Source organism: Prunus mume, linkage group LG4 (genome assembly GCF_029339155.1).
Source record: "Prunus mume cultivar Tortuosa linkage group LG4, ASM2933915v1, whole genome shotgun sequence".
Lineage (NCBI taxonomy): Eukaryota > Viridiplantae > Streptophyta > Magnoliopsida > Rosales > Rosaceae > Prunus > Prunus mume.
In genome coordinates this window covers 23,749,871-23,763,305 of record NC_142701.1, presented here as the reverse complement: position 1 = coordinate 23,763,305, position 13,435 = coordinate 23,749,871, and the positions used below count along the sequence as shown (strand labels likewise).

General features: G+C 36.9%; 3 protein-coding genes across 4 annotated transcripts; 2 read left to right on the top strand and 1 right to left on the bottom strand.

Annotated features, from left to right (window-relative positions):
- LOC103329263 (nudix hydrolase 2) lies at nucleotides 1-5,073 on the top strand. 2 transcript variants are annotated; one of them, XM_008231709.3, is made up of 10 exons: nucleotides 1-192; nucleotides 298-442; nucleotides 2,243-2,469; nucleotides 2,586-2,651; nucleotides 3,091-3,228; nucleotides 3,791-3,868; nucleotides 3,959-4,009; nucleotides 4,100-4,134; nucleotides 4,353-4,461; nucleotides 4,633-5,073. In XM_008231709.3, the coding sequence occupies exons 3-10, from the start codon at nucleotides 2,278-2,280 to the stop codon at nucleotides 4,840-4,842; spliced, it is 879 nt and encodes a 292-aa protein (XP_008229931.2). In that variant the 5' UTR covers nucleotides 1-192; nucleotides 298-442; nucleotides 2,243-2,277; the 3' UTR covers nucleotides 4,843-5,073. The 2 variants fall into 2 exon arrangements, with proteins under 2 accessions (XP_008229931.2, XP_008229930.2); XM_008231708.3 differs by lacking the exon at nucleotides 1-192 and having other exon boundaries at nucleotides 286-442.
- A 1,207-nt stretch (nucleotides 5,074-6,280) lies between these two features.
- LOC103329262 (Galactose oxidase/kelch repeat superfamily protein) lies at nucleotides 6,281-8,168 on the top strand. Its single transcript, XM_008231707.2, is given in 3 exon segments — nucleotides 6,281-6,439; nucleotides 6,968-7,775; nucleotides 7,778-8,168. Coding segments are annotated over 3 exon segments (1,104 nt in total). The 5' UTR covers nucleotides 6,281-6,286; the 3' UTR covers nucleotides 7,921-8,168.
- Nucleotides 8,169-8,513: 345 nt separating this feature from the next.
- FLA2 (FASCICLIN-like arabinogalactan 2) lies at nucleotides 8,514-10,553 on the bottom strand. The gene is made up of 2 exons (XM_008231706.3): nucleotides 9,914-10,553; nucleotides 8,514-9,439 (listed from the first exon to the last, which is right to left on the bottom strand). Exons 1-2 carry the CDS (start codon nucleotides 10,430-10,432, stop codon nucleotides 8,774-8,776), a joined length of 1,185 nt encoding a protein of 394 aa, XP_008229928.2. The 5' UTR covers nucleotides 10,433-10,553; the 3' UTR covers nucleotides 8,514-8,773.
- Between the last annotated feature and the right edge of the window lie 2,882 nt (nucleotides 10,554-13,435).

Genomic DNA, 13,435 nt, shown 5'->3' with positions numbered 1-13,435 from the left:
TGCAGGTCTCCTTCCGCGTGTTTATAGGTCTGATTGTCTGATTTATACGTTCCGTCTTGGAAATTAGCAAGAGACTGCCGTGCCCAAAAGAAGGATTTTACCAGTTCAAAGTCACAAAACCCAGACAGCAAGGAAATTTCACGTCCTCTGTCTGGGCCAAGCAAGCAAAGGGTATAAAAGCTTTGCAACGAGGTAAGACCTGCGCTAACTTTTCTTTGTGGATGCAAGCGTTTAGACTTGAGATTCTTATATTATATTCATATAAAACTACACATAACATAACCGATGTTGATGCAGAGGTTCAGAGCCACCAGCAAGCTTTTGCCACACCTTTCAGCCAATAAAATCTCTCCAGTGTCTTCTTCTCTTGTGCTCCATCATCCATATCCAAAGAGGCCTTGTCTTGGAACTCTTGCACCCTACTCATCGTCCTGGCCCAAAGGTATGGCTTCCATTTCTGCATGTTTAATTGGTCTTTTATTATGCAATTGTTGTTGCATGCAGTTGTTCGTTTGTTTCATGCATTTGTGGAACTTATTTTGGTTGTCTATGGCTCTGTGGTGGTCTCTGGTGGCGGAGCCATGTAGGAACCAGAGGGGTCCCATGCCCCTACTCAACTCTCTCTCTCTCTCTCTTTTCAAGTCATTTCGCTCTCAATTTCAAGAAGCTCAACAAGAACTTGTAGTGTTTATATTTTCATTCCCTTTATTTTTATATTTTGTAAAATGACCCCCTCTAACCTCAATTTCGGGCTCCGCCATCCCATGAATCTCTGCCTTTTTTTTTTAAAGGGTGTCTTGAAAACTTCATAACTTGAGTTCGTTAGTGATAGGATTATTTACTATAGTGTCCCTTGAAACTATAGTCAATTCTCACTTTATCCTCTGAAAGTTAAAATGACTCAGAATACCCCATTGACCAAGATTTTGTAGTACACTTTACCCCTCACCGTTAACTCAGTTAAAAATTCTGTTAAAAATGATGACTTGGCATGAAAGAGGACCCACCTTTATGCTGAAATGTGCCACATATTAAAAAAATAATAATTAATATTTCTTTTCAAAAACATATTTTTAAAATATTATTTTTTTCTCTCAAAATCTCTCTCTCCCCATTTTTCTCAGCCAATAATTTCAAGGAACGCTACAGTAAATAAGACTTAGTTAAGAAAGCGTAAGAAAAGCTGGTGTAGGACAAGAGAGGGGTCGATCCTTATCAAGAAGAGTTTTTAAAAAAGGGTTAAAAATTAGGAGAAATTATAGAAATACTGTATGGCCGCGTATACAAGAGAAATCCTGTGAATTAATTTATTGGATTTGAGTTGACACTTTGTCGGTCACCACCACGGCTCTTTAAATTGTTGGCCACCCAATCGTCATTAATTATATTTATTATTTCTGTTTGACTGTCAGATGTTTTTTTTACTAGAATGATGTGATCATGTGGACATAAATGAATTATCTTGAATTGCCTCATAATGGAGAGACTGGTTTTCTTGTCAAGTCTTTGTTTTTCTGTCCTTTTAAAGCATCTGGACTCTTTAAATCATATCTTTAGATAAGTTTATAGCGGAATTGAAAAATACAATTTTAACTCTGTTCTTTATTTACCTTTTAAAATAAAGAGAGTTCTAAGAGCTTATAAATCTAAGAAGAAAGAAAGAACTTCTAGTGACTTTATAATTTAATGCTGCTTTGTTTTATGCATAGTTTAAACTCTTAATTAATATTAAATATTATATATATATATATATTTATAGAAATGAACCAATCGTATTGAATTATAAAATAACTATAGTATTTATAACTCCCTAAATTAAAGAGTATGATTGAAGTTCAAATTTTATACAGAGTTCTTAAAATAGCTTTTGTATACTTTTAGCTAAATTTTAACTGAAAAATAGAAAGCATGATTATGGATCCTCTTAGCATATGCAATTTATGAGTTGCCTTTGCAGACTTGTTGTGGTTGGTTCATTGTAGACGCTGCATATGCATGACTCTTGTTGACAAGTCCTTTTGGTTACTTATTATTTATTTAGTTAGGATTTTGGTTACTTACTATTTATTTAGTCCTATTATAAATGAGATTTATTTTCTATTATAATTTAGATATATTTCATATTTTATTTATGATTAACACATTTTGTACTTGTATAAACACCTCTATATTGAAGAAGAATAATAATTTGAGATCTGAATATTTGTTCTAGTTTGACTACTCTTTCTTATTTTCTTCACAGACCCAAAAGATAAACTTCCTTCCTTGATTCAAGACATGTCAGTTTCAACAAGTTCATCATCTGTTGCAAAACAAGCCATCATGCCGGAAGATGGAGTTGAGCAGATTGAATTACTCAGTGCAGTTGAAGATTTACATGGAGGAGTTGTTGTTGACTTGAAAGAAGTTATGGATTCTGAGGTTTTCAGCTCTTTGCTCAGAGCTTCAATGTCACAGTGGAAGCAAAAGGTACCTTTTTTTTTTGTTCATTTCATCATTTGTAGGTATGGTGTTAAGTTTGTGAAGTTGCTGTTTTCTCTGAGTCCCTAATATATACACTATTTACTTGAATTGTTTTTTTTAAGGGGAAGAAGGGTGTGTGGATCAAATTGCCTATTAAACTTTCAAATCTTGTGGATGCTGCTGTTAAGGTAAAAAAAAGATTCCATTGTGCTAGTTCTTTATAAACCCAGTAGACCAAATAATTCGTGACTAAGAGGACAGAACACAATATTTAAAATGATTGGGGAAAATCCCATATACATCCATGGACAAGAGAGAGAATCCAGTAAATAAACCACATGTATAATATCAAGGTAATAAGAGAACAAACATGAAATCTGACTCCTCTAACTCAAGTCGTGAAACTATCCCCGTTTCATTGCTCTCTGATGCCCGAAGACATACGAGAAATTCTGGCTGTAGCCTAATCTGTGTATATTTATTGAGTTCCATGGAACTTATTCATTGTTTAACAAGATAAAGACTTTATTTACTCGGCAAGGGATGCAAATAATTTTATTTACTTGCATGGAACTCATGCATATAATTTCCAACACTCAAGCGTCATTTGTTTTGTTACTTGTGCAGGAAGGATTTAGGTACCACCATGCTGAGCCAGATTACTTAATGCTTGTAAGATGGATTCCTGAAACTTTTGATACTCTTCCGGCAAATGCTTCGCACCGAGTAGGTATTGGTGCTTTTGTCATGAACAGTGAAAGAAAGGTTTGCCTTCTGAACTTTAATATTTTTTTTTATCACTGTTCTGAACATGGCATCTACAATGAAAGTCAATCTTGTAACACTTTACTTTTGTGTTTGTAATATTTTCAGCGTCTGAAATCATTATTTAACCTCTTATTTCAAAGTGATTTTCTAGCCAAAAGTTGATCTTTCATATACTTAACTGTGGATTTTGTTAGCTTCTTGATCAGATAATTATATCCGTACACTTGGATAGATCAAACAGTTATAAAGAAGGAAATACCAGATATGCTTAGAAAACTGACAGCAAAAAGAAGAAAATATGGTACCTTGTTTTCTATGAGTTTCCTACAGAACATACGGATAGGTTGAATACTGTGACTAGGTGTATATACCCTTCATATTTACATTCTCAGTTAAAAGTTCTAAATTAGAATCGATTCATGTTTCGTTTCAAGAACTTATATTTCAGTTGCCATCATTCTAAGTAACTCCTTAAGTTTCTTTTGCTAGAATCTGTTTTTACGACATTATGTGTCGATTGCTGTCTACTACTTTCCTATTAATATCATACGTTTGGCAGATACTTGTGGTTCAGGAGATCAATGGCAGATTCAAAGATACAGGCTTGTGGAAGATGCCGACTGGGGTTGTTAATGAAGTGAGTACAAACAGGAGCAGAACTTTATCAATTTTTAATAAATATTTCAAATCATCTTCTCACCATGGATAAAATTGTCTCTATCCACAGGGTGAGGATATTTGTGCAGCTGCAGTTAGAGAAGTCAAAGAAGAGACAGGAGTAAGTGATAACTGATGGAATATAGTATCAACGAACAGGCTATCAAATTCCTGTGTAAATCTAATACCATGATTTTTTTTTCTTCTGCAGATTGAAACAGAGTTTGTGGAGATTTTAGCATTTAGGTGAGAAGCCTGCCTCCAGTTAGAGTCTTCTATGTATTTATAGATATCTGTGGTTTACTTGGTAGCAGCATGCTATGCAGAAGGCATCGTTTGTCATACATAAAATATTCTCTCTTTACATTGCTATGCGCTCGGCATCTTGGTAGCAGCATGCTATGTGCTCGGTTCTTCTCGTTTCAATTATACCTCTTTATATTATCTCTCTCTCTCTTCTACAGGCAAAGCCACAAGTCATTCTTTCAAAAATCAGACTTGTTTTTTGTTTGCATGTTAAAACCACACTCCTCTGACATTGAGACGCAAAATTTAGAGATTGCGGCAGCCCAGGTAATTTTTGGAAGACGAAAAGTTCATCATACAATCTAGTCAAATGGCAACAAAAACAGAAAGTTACTGTCTTTTCTAAGTGTTATATAGCATCACTCAATGTAGGAGTCAACCGAAAAACATATGATGCTAAACTATTCTAATGTGTAACTTTCTGGGAATTATTTTCAGTGGATGCCAGTTGAGGAATATGCAGCTCAACCCTTCATTCGGAAAAACAAGATGTTCGATTATGTAGCAGAGATATGCTTGGCAAAATCTGACAAGGACTACGCCGGTTTTTCTCCAATGCGTACAACAACATCCTCCGGAAAAAGAAGCTACTTGTACTATAACAACCGGGACATGGCCAACATACAGGCTACCGGTGATCATCAGTAGAAAGGCTGATCAAACTCCATAACATAGTTGCAATAACAGTCACTGTGGATTCCTATTGTATAAAAATCCCTTCAAGTGCCTTCCGTTTTACATTGATGCCATGTCAATAATTGGTTCCTATATATTGATGTCATTACATTGCTTTATAATTTATACCGAAATTCCAGATACCGTGTGTATACGTCTCATATACGCTAATATTTTTAATGCAACTTGCTTATTCTATTTTAATTTTGTCATTGGTTGGGATCCATGAAAGTTTTGCATCTTACATTCCTGGTTATGTAAGTGGACTTCTCAGTGAACTTTAATCAGGAATTAAGAGAAACTGATGAGCCAGAGATCCACTGGAGTTCCTCATATATTTCTTTACCAAGTGCCTGAGTTTTTAGATAACATAAACTAAATATCATGTCACATTTTGACCCAAATGGACACAAAACTACAACACTACACTATTATTTTCTGAATATTTATTCTTATCTCTAAACAACAATATCATATACTTATATGAAATTGACTCAAAAACACCTGCCCCAAATGGTTTCAAAGCATGCTTCCTCCCTCATGCCGCCTTTGACATCAGCCAAAGTTTTTGAGTTGATCAATTAATTTTTTTTTCCAGGGTTTTATTCTCTTATCCATTTAACAAAATAAAATGACAAATCCTTACAGGGGAGGTAGAAACATTGATTAGGTCAAAAAATATATAATATATAAATGAAAGCTGAAACTAGGGGCGAAAAAAACTGACCGTATACAGACCCAAATAGGTCTTGCCTTCGTTTCCATTATAAAAACAAAAACAAATTATCCAAAACCACCTTGAATTTATTATGGGGAAGGCGCATCTCATGCCTTTAATCTCGAGGAATGCTAGTTATCTTTTTTTTTATTATTAAATTTTTTAAAATTTATAAAAAGCCAATAGAATCTTATTAGATTAGTACGAAAAATAAAAAGAGTACATATGATATAGACTATAAAGGAAGTCATCCTAATAACAATATGTCAGATATGGGTAAAAACTTCCCTGATGAGCCAGCTAAAAAGCTAAAACAATATGGAGAGAATCACTCTCAAAGAAAACATTTTATAACCCTTTTCTATTGTCATAGTTTCTCCGAATCTAGTCCAAAACATCAAACATATAACTGACCGCTAATCGGCATGATTCTCCTAAAGTCTCTGAAAAATTATGAGAAGAAAAAAACACGACAACTCATAGAATTTCTAGACTTTATTTAATTTAGTTTGTATCGCGTGTATTTCACTCCCACATAAATCTATGTATTTAATGCAAAGTACTAATATTTCGCTTGTAAACCCAAGTAAATTAATAGCAAAATGAATGGCTTTGTTAACGCAGACAACGACATGGCGCAGAGGAGTTGCACAAGATGACGTTAAAAACGACAAAAACCTGTCACGATGAAATACGCAAATGTTTATATGTAGAGAGCTTGAAAGCCATTTGAGAAACCCCATAAAACAAACTCAACAGTTTGAGTTTCCTTCCACAACTCCTCTGTTCCAATCACAAGCAATTCCTGTGTTCCATCCATCCATGGCTCTGGTGCAAGGCAAATGGATCAAGGTCTCTTCCCTACTTCCCTTTCAAGTTTCAAGCTCTGTTTTAGATCATCATTTTGCAATTTTTTTTTTTTGAAATGTAACTCAAATTGTGATGAAATCTTGATTTCTACTGTTTCAACAACTGGTAATCCAACTTGTGTGGTGCATGTTCTTTTGGGTACTGCAAATGTTGTTTATTTTATTTATTTGCTCAGGGGACAAAAAACAGTTTGGCCTCTTGGGTTAAAGATTGGGTCTTTTTTGCATATTATCTTGGTTTTGCCCATCTTCTTTAAAATCAATGAAAACACTTAAAAATCTCCTCTGTGTGCATCAGTTTTAACAGATTGGATGAAAATTCTGTACTTGGTTTAGATCTAAAGCAGATTATAATCACAATTGGTATGTAATTTGTTGTAATATGTGACTTAGGAAGATATTGTTAGGTCATATTTTTGTGTGAGAGAAAGAGAGAGAGATTTGTAAATGTGGTACGAACAGTTTTATTCATCTTATTTGCATTTGCAAATCTTGTACTATTGTTTTTCAGCTTGATCAAAAGGGAACTGGGCCTGGAGCAAGAAGCTCACATGCCATTACCCTAGTAGGACAGAAGGGCTATGTTTTTGGTGGCGAATTCACGCCACGTGTCCCCGTTGACAACAAACTCCACGTGTTCGACCTCAAGGAGCTGACGTGGTATGTGATCGATGGAACCGGTGATGTCCCGCCGCCACGTGTTGGTGTGACATTGGTAGCTGTTGGACAAATCATCTATGTTTTTGGTGGTAGGGACTATGACCACAACGAGCTCAATGAGCTCTATTCCTTTGACACATCTACAAACAACTGGACCCTAATTTCTAGTGGGGACATTGGGCCCCCTCATCGGAGCTACCACTCCGTGACCGCCGATGACCGCCATGTGTATATTTTTGGTGGCTGCGGTGTGGCCGGCCGCCTTAATGATCTATGGGCCTACGACGTGGTTGATAAAAAATGGATCCAATACCCAAAACCGGGTGACAATTTGAAGGGGAGAGGCGGGCCTGGCCTGCTAGTGGTCCAAGGGAAAATATGGGTTGTGTATGGCTTTGCTGGAGAGGAAGCTGACGATGTGCACACCTTCGACCCAGCCCATGGTGAGTGGACCCAAATTGAGACAAGTGGCGAGAAACCAACAGCTCGGAGTGTATTTTCTACAGTAGCCATCGGAAAATACATAGTTATATACGGTGGGGAAGTGGACCCTAGTGACTTGGGCCACATGGGCGCCGGGAAATTTGCTGCCGAGGTCTATGCACTGGACACAGAGACATTGGTGTGGAAGAGGTGGGATGATGGGCTTGGCTCGCCATCATCCCGGCCTCATGGTGCGCTTTTGCCCGCGGTCAGTGGGATGGAGAAGTGGGCCTTTTGGTGTATGGCGGAAACTCACCAACTAATGATCGCCTTGGTGATATTTTCTTCTTCACTCCTTATTTGGAAGCAAATGGTAAATGATTAGATATGGTGATGCATGAGAGTGAGAGTGGTGATGTTAGCTTAATGTCATGTACTGGAAAATGGAACTATGGGTATGTATATTTGTGTGTAATAAGATCTAGACATCTTGACCAAAAAAAAAAGATCTAGACATGACTGTGTGTATGTCAGAATAGGGTTGTATTTCCTCTTCTGTTTTCTTTATTTTTTGTTTCTGATTTGGTAGACTTCAGAACCCATATGAATCTGATTACAATTTGGCCTCACACCCATATCAATCTGATTACAATTTGGCCTCACACCCATATCAATCTTGTTACTGTTTCGTTTTGGAAACAAAAAAGAAACAGGTTAAACATTGGAGGATCTTCATCTGTTTTGATACTACCAATCTTAATGTGAAAGTTGTATCTTCCAATTTGGTTTTATTAAGGAAAAGGTCTACACATATTACAGTTATATAAATTATTTTGAAAATAATTATTTGGTCTAGTGACATAATGTTTAAGGAAATTGTAAATTTCAGTATCGTTGTTGAATAAACAAAATTACTACGGTCTGTCATTGAGTCCAAGCTAGTCTTTATGAGCCCCATCCTCTAAGACATAACATATTGAATTGTTGTCCATTTTAATAAGTTCATTCTCAATACACCAAACGACACCCATAACTGTAATTGAAATAGTCCAGTTCAACCCATCAAACGTTGAATATGTATACACCTTAATTAACCTGCAACTCAAATTTTAATAATATGCAATTTAATTGTAATACACAATACATTTTTTACATTAAATTATTTTTTCGAATAAAATGAAAGATTTTTTTTTTTTTTTTTCAATTTTCCCACAAACAAGACCTCTCCAGCCAATCACAAAAGCAAAACCCCAACGCACAAACTCAAAACAACCATACCCAATCTCCCACCGTCCAATCCCGCGACTCCATTCTTATCACTATCAGCCGTTTGATCCTCCGAATCATCAGATCCCGGCGCGTCTGCAGAATCATCCGGCCCCTCCGCCACCTCCTTCGGCGCAGGCGAGGTCTTCACCTTGAACAGCTCCGTCGGCTGCAAGACCTTGTTCACCTTGTAAATCACCAGAGGCTCCTCGTCGATCAACGTCCCCGTTATCTTCGCCGTCACGACCTCCGTCTCCAAGCTGACGACCTCGCCGTCATTTTGGACGGTGAAATCGAACTTGTTGGCCTTGTCGGTGGCCAGCGTGTTGACGAGGCCGTTATTGGACTTGAGCATCTGGAGGGACTGGTACACGGGGATGCCGTGGTAGAGCAGCAACGACACCTTTTGGGATGTCGTTAGGTTTTTGTACTTGGGGAGGAAGCCGTTGATGACGGCGTCAGTTGGGCAAAACACCGTTAGGCCTCCGTCAATGTTGGTCTCGAAGGTGGTGTCGGCTCCCGAGGAGATCAGCAAGTCGGCGAAGGCTTTGCAGCCTTGCTTTGATAGGATCGCCGTTAGGTTCAGCTGGCTTGGCCCTGCGGTTGGCGCCTCAGCTTCCGCCGAAGTTAATACCTGAAACGCAGTCGTTTCATGTGATATTGTTAAACGCAGTCGTTTCATGTCCACGCTATACCGTACATTTGTCTAGTGGCCAAAATGAAGTGTACCAAAGCAAGTTGGAATTCTATATTTCTTAAAATCAAACAAGAATCAAATTCCCAAGATATGTTGGGAATTTTTGAGGTCTTGTTGGGGAGAATTCATATCCTTTGCTTAAGTATCTAATAAGAATTTGAGTTGAGAACTTCTTAACATACTGAGTTTACCACTACACATTATAACACATTTTACACATATGTATGTATTCTATCATGTTATGGTAGCATATTGCCGGTGTAAATTTTTTGCGGATTTTTATTTAAATGTGTGATTCATATTCACAGTTTAATAATATAAATCAATAGATAGTGTTAATTTTGATCTAGTAGTATTAATTTATCATCTATAAGGTCCATTCCTATCCCAAAATGATCCCAAACCGTTTACCTGACTGATTTGCAAGACGGAGATATTGTATGGAATCTCCTGCACAGACTTCACATAGAAGGAATTGAGCTTCCCATCATTGTCTTGAGCTCCGAAGCCGACTTTACCGCCCTTGAGGTTGGTGATGTTCACGTACCCCGAAGTCCCTGCCGCCACCCCCGTGGCCTGGAACATGCTGCTAGCCAAGGTGGTGCCGTGGGTGATCTGGTGAAGTTTCTTGGCACCGAAGTAATCCACAAGAACATGGAGGGAGAGCACATTCTTTATGGTGTAGACAGGAAGTCCTTTGGAGAGGAGGGAAGACATGGCAGCATTGTCGATGGCGAGGACGGTGATGGTCTGGCGGCGGTTGATCTCGGTGGCGAGGTGGGTGAGTGTGAGGTAGTGGTTGAAGGAGGAGAGCTCGGGGTGTTTGGCGAGTATGCGCGTAATGTTATGTGCTTGGGATGTGGAGGAGAGGAGGAAGAGGAAGAGGGCTGAGAGGGCTAGGGTGGAGGTGAGGGCTAGTGGGTGTGGCATTGTGGAAATGTGGAGGAGGGGAAGGGGAGTGGAGGTGGGTTTTGGGCAAGGGGGAGGAATGGGAAGAAGAAAGAGATTGTGTGCTTATATGTGATGAGGCTGAGGACTTATGAGTTATGCCAGCTTGGTTTAGGTAGGGGGTGAGGGCATATAATATTTTGATGGGTCCTTGTTGTGATGATGTATTGATAATTGTCAGTTGTGAATTTGAGAGAATATATTTGGGGATCAAATTGATCAGGCAGTTTTCTACCTATAGACTGTCCCTATTGTTGGGTCAAATTGAAATCTGAAGTTGTGATTGATCCATAATGGTTGAAGCATGAAAGGGAAAGGGACTACATGATTTATCAAATCCTCATTAAAAGAAAAAACCAGAGCAAAATTGCAGGCAGTTCAATTAATGATATGCAAATTTTCAATGCACACTTATTCTCAAGACAAAAAGATTTGTGTTAGTTGTTGGTACATGACTCTTCAAAGATCAACCTTGTTTAAGTGCATAGAATGTGAATTAAGGACTTTGCATAGTCGTTTAAAATGATTAAGAGTAGGGTACCTCTATATCCGAAGTACTGTGTTCGAATCATCCCTCTCTGCAGTGTTGTTGATATATATTTTTTTAAAAGACTTTTGCTTCCGATGTATAACTAAGTTCAAACAAACGGGATGTCAAAATTAAAAAGATTGAAGCATAAGTCAGATGATTTGAATATAAAGTAGATGAAATGGCAACATCAGTGTCCTCATGCATATGGCCAAAGAGAAAATTATGCCCGTGCATGAGTTGATTAAGCATAGGGCCCCTGATTAGCATAAAAAAACAAAGAGAAAGGGTTTAATTAAGCAAACTACATGTGTCGGCAGCAGTGTACTCCAGAAAAGCCAGACTGGTTTGAAGAGAGGAACTTGTTGAGTTTAGACTACATGGACAGCGATGGCTGATCCCCTATAGAAAAATAAAAATAATAAAAACATTTCAATAATATTATGATGGGTAGCATTTTCTTTTCATATTCCGTTGGATCCAGGCTGTTCTTGTTTGTTTTGTTTGATGGTCGCAATGTCGTCTCTTTACATGATAAAATTGATTATTCTATTTGTTCTCATTTCCCATGTTCCGACAGTCCATCTCTTGTGTGATTCTTCATGATGCAAACTTAAACATCATTGCACTTTTTGATTAATCACATTTAGAGGTAACACTGCGAATAAGTTTCCGTCTAGAAGAATAAGACTCATAAGAACTTATTTGAACTCAATTCCAATACAGGCCAAATCGAGCCACCAAATTAGAGCATTTCCAATAGATATGTCAAATTGCCACATGGACGTGAAATGACAAAAATTCAAGTTAAAGTTGCTCCAACGGAGTAGTCAAATCCTAAACGGATTTGAAGGCTGTAAGAAATATGTCAAAAATAACATATCAAAAAGCTTGATGTCAAATATTATTTTAATATTTTTTTAGTTATGGACCTCATTATTATTTACTCTCTTTTAAAACTTAATGCATTATATGGGTTATATTTGCTTTTAAAAATATAATAAAATAATATAATATTTGGTATTTCAGGTGGAGTTAAATTTGTTCTAAAGTGTCAAATTACCACATAAACCATCAAAATCAAATTTAACATTTAACAGTTGACATCCAGGTTGGAGAGTGAACAAATAGCAGTGAAAAAGTAGGTGGTTTGCTTTGCTTGTTTAGTGGTGTAGGCATAAATATATATGTGTAGGATAGGATCATGCATGACTTCAGTGGTGTATGGGGCACACCATGGGATACTAATTAAAAGGCCCAATTTGTTCAAAGAAAAACCACAGCAAATGAAAAGGCTTTTCCCATCTTTATTCTAGGTCCAAATGGGGCAGAGTGACAGTAGAGAAAAGAACCAGAAACACTAATATCTTCTAGTGAAGGAAATTTGCATCTTACTCTTTTAGTTAACAATTTACTTTGCTAGGTATGTAACTATATATATTATACACACTTTTACAGTCAGTTTTTTTTTTTAAGAGAGAAAAGGGATAATCATATTTATAAATTAGGCACAAAGACCATACATGCAAATACAAATACTCATAAAGGGGTAATACAAATATGAAAGCATATTAGTTACACACGGTTAATTCAAATACAGGCCATATAAAGTTAGAAAATTTTTGGCATAAAAACCGCATGTCTTAACAAACCAAACATAAATCGCAGTGCCCAAATCTACAAATACATAGTGGCGGAGCCCCTGGCCCCCCCCATTTTTTTGACATATCTCCTATATTATATAATGTAATATATATAATTTACTGAAAATGTGTATGTTTGTTTTGAAAAAAATATAATTCAATAATTGCCTTAAATTACCTTTATTAATAGGAGTTATTTTCGATTAATATGGGCTGGTTTTCTCAACTGATGTATTTGCTGCCTTTAAAGCCCACCAACATCTCTTTTGTGTTTCGAATTCAATTTGTTCTTCATTTACTATTGTCTCTTTTGTGTTTCGAATTCAAGTTGTTCTTCATTTACTATTTCTGGGAGTTTACTAATACGGCTTTAGAAGCTACTCTTACTATTACTGCCTTCTTGCTTACTTGGTTCTTTTCCTGCCATTTGTTTCCCTGTAGAAATTCCCGATAATTAGAATTAAGAAACTCTGAGTCTAGTGAAATTGAGACACCAGTAACAAGCTCAGCATACTATAGTTCCTTAGATTCCCAATCAAGTTCCCCAAAAATCCAACTTGGTTGTAGAGATAATTGTTGTAATGTCTTAACTAAGTCAATAAAATTCCTTACAAAACAAGAAGAGCAAGAAGAATTATTAATTGATTTAATTAGTAAAGTAGAAAATCCAGAATTAAAATCAAAATATTTAAAGAAATTAAGAAAAGTCATTGGTAAGGAAGAAACATGTCAACACTGTCAGAGATTCACTTTTGGTTTGAAATTCGATGATCTGTATTCAAATAGAACTAGAGTATTTATACAAGTGGTGGG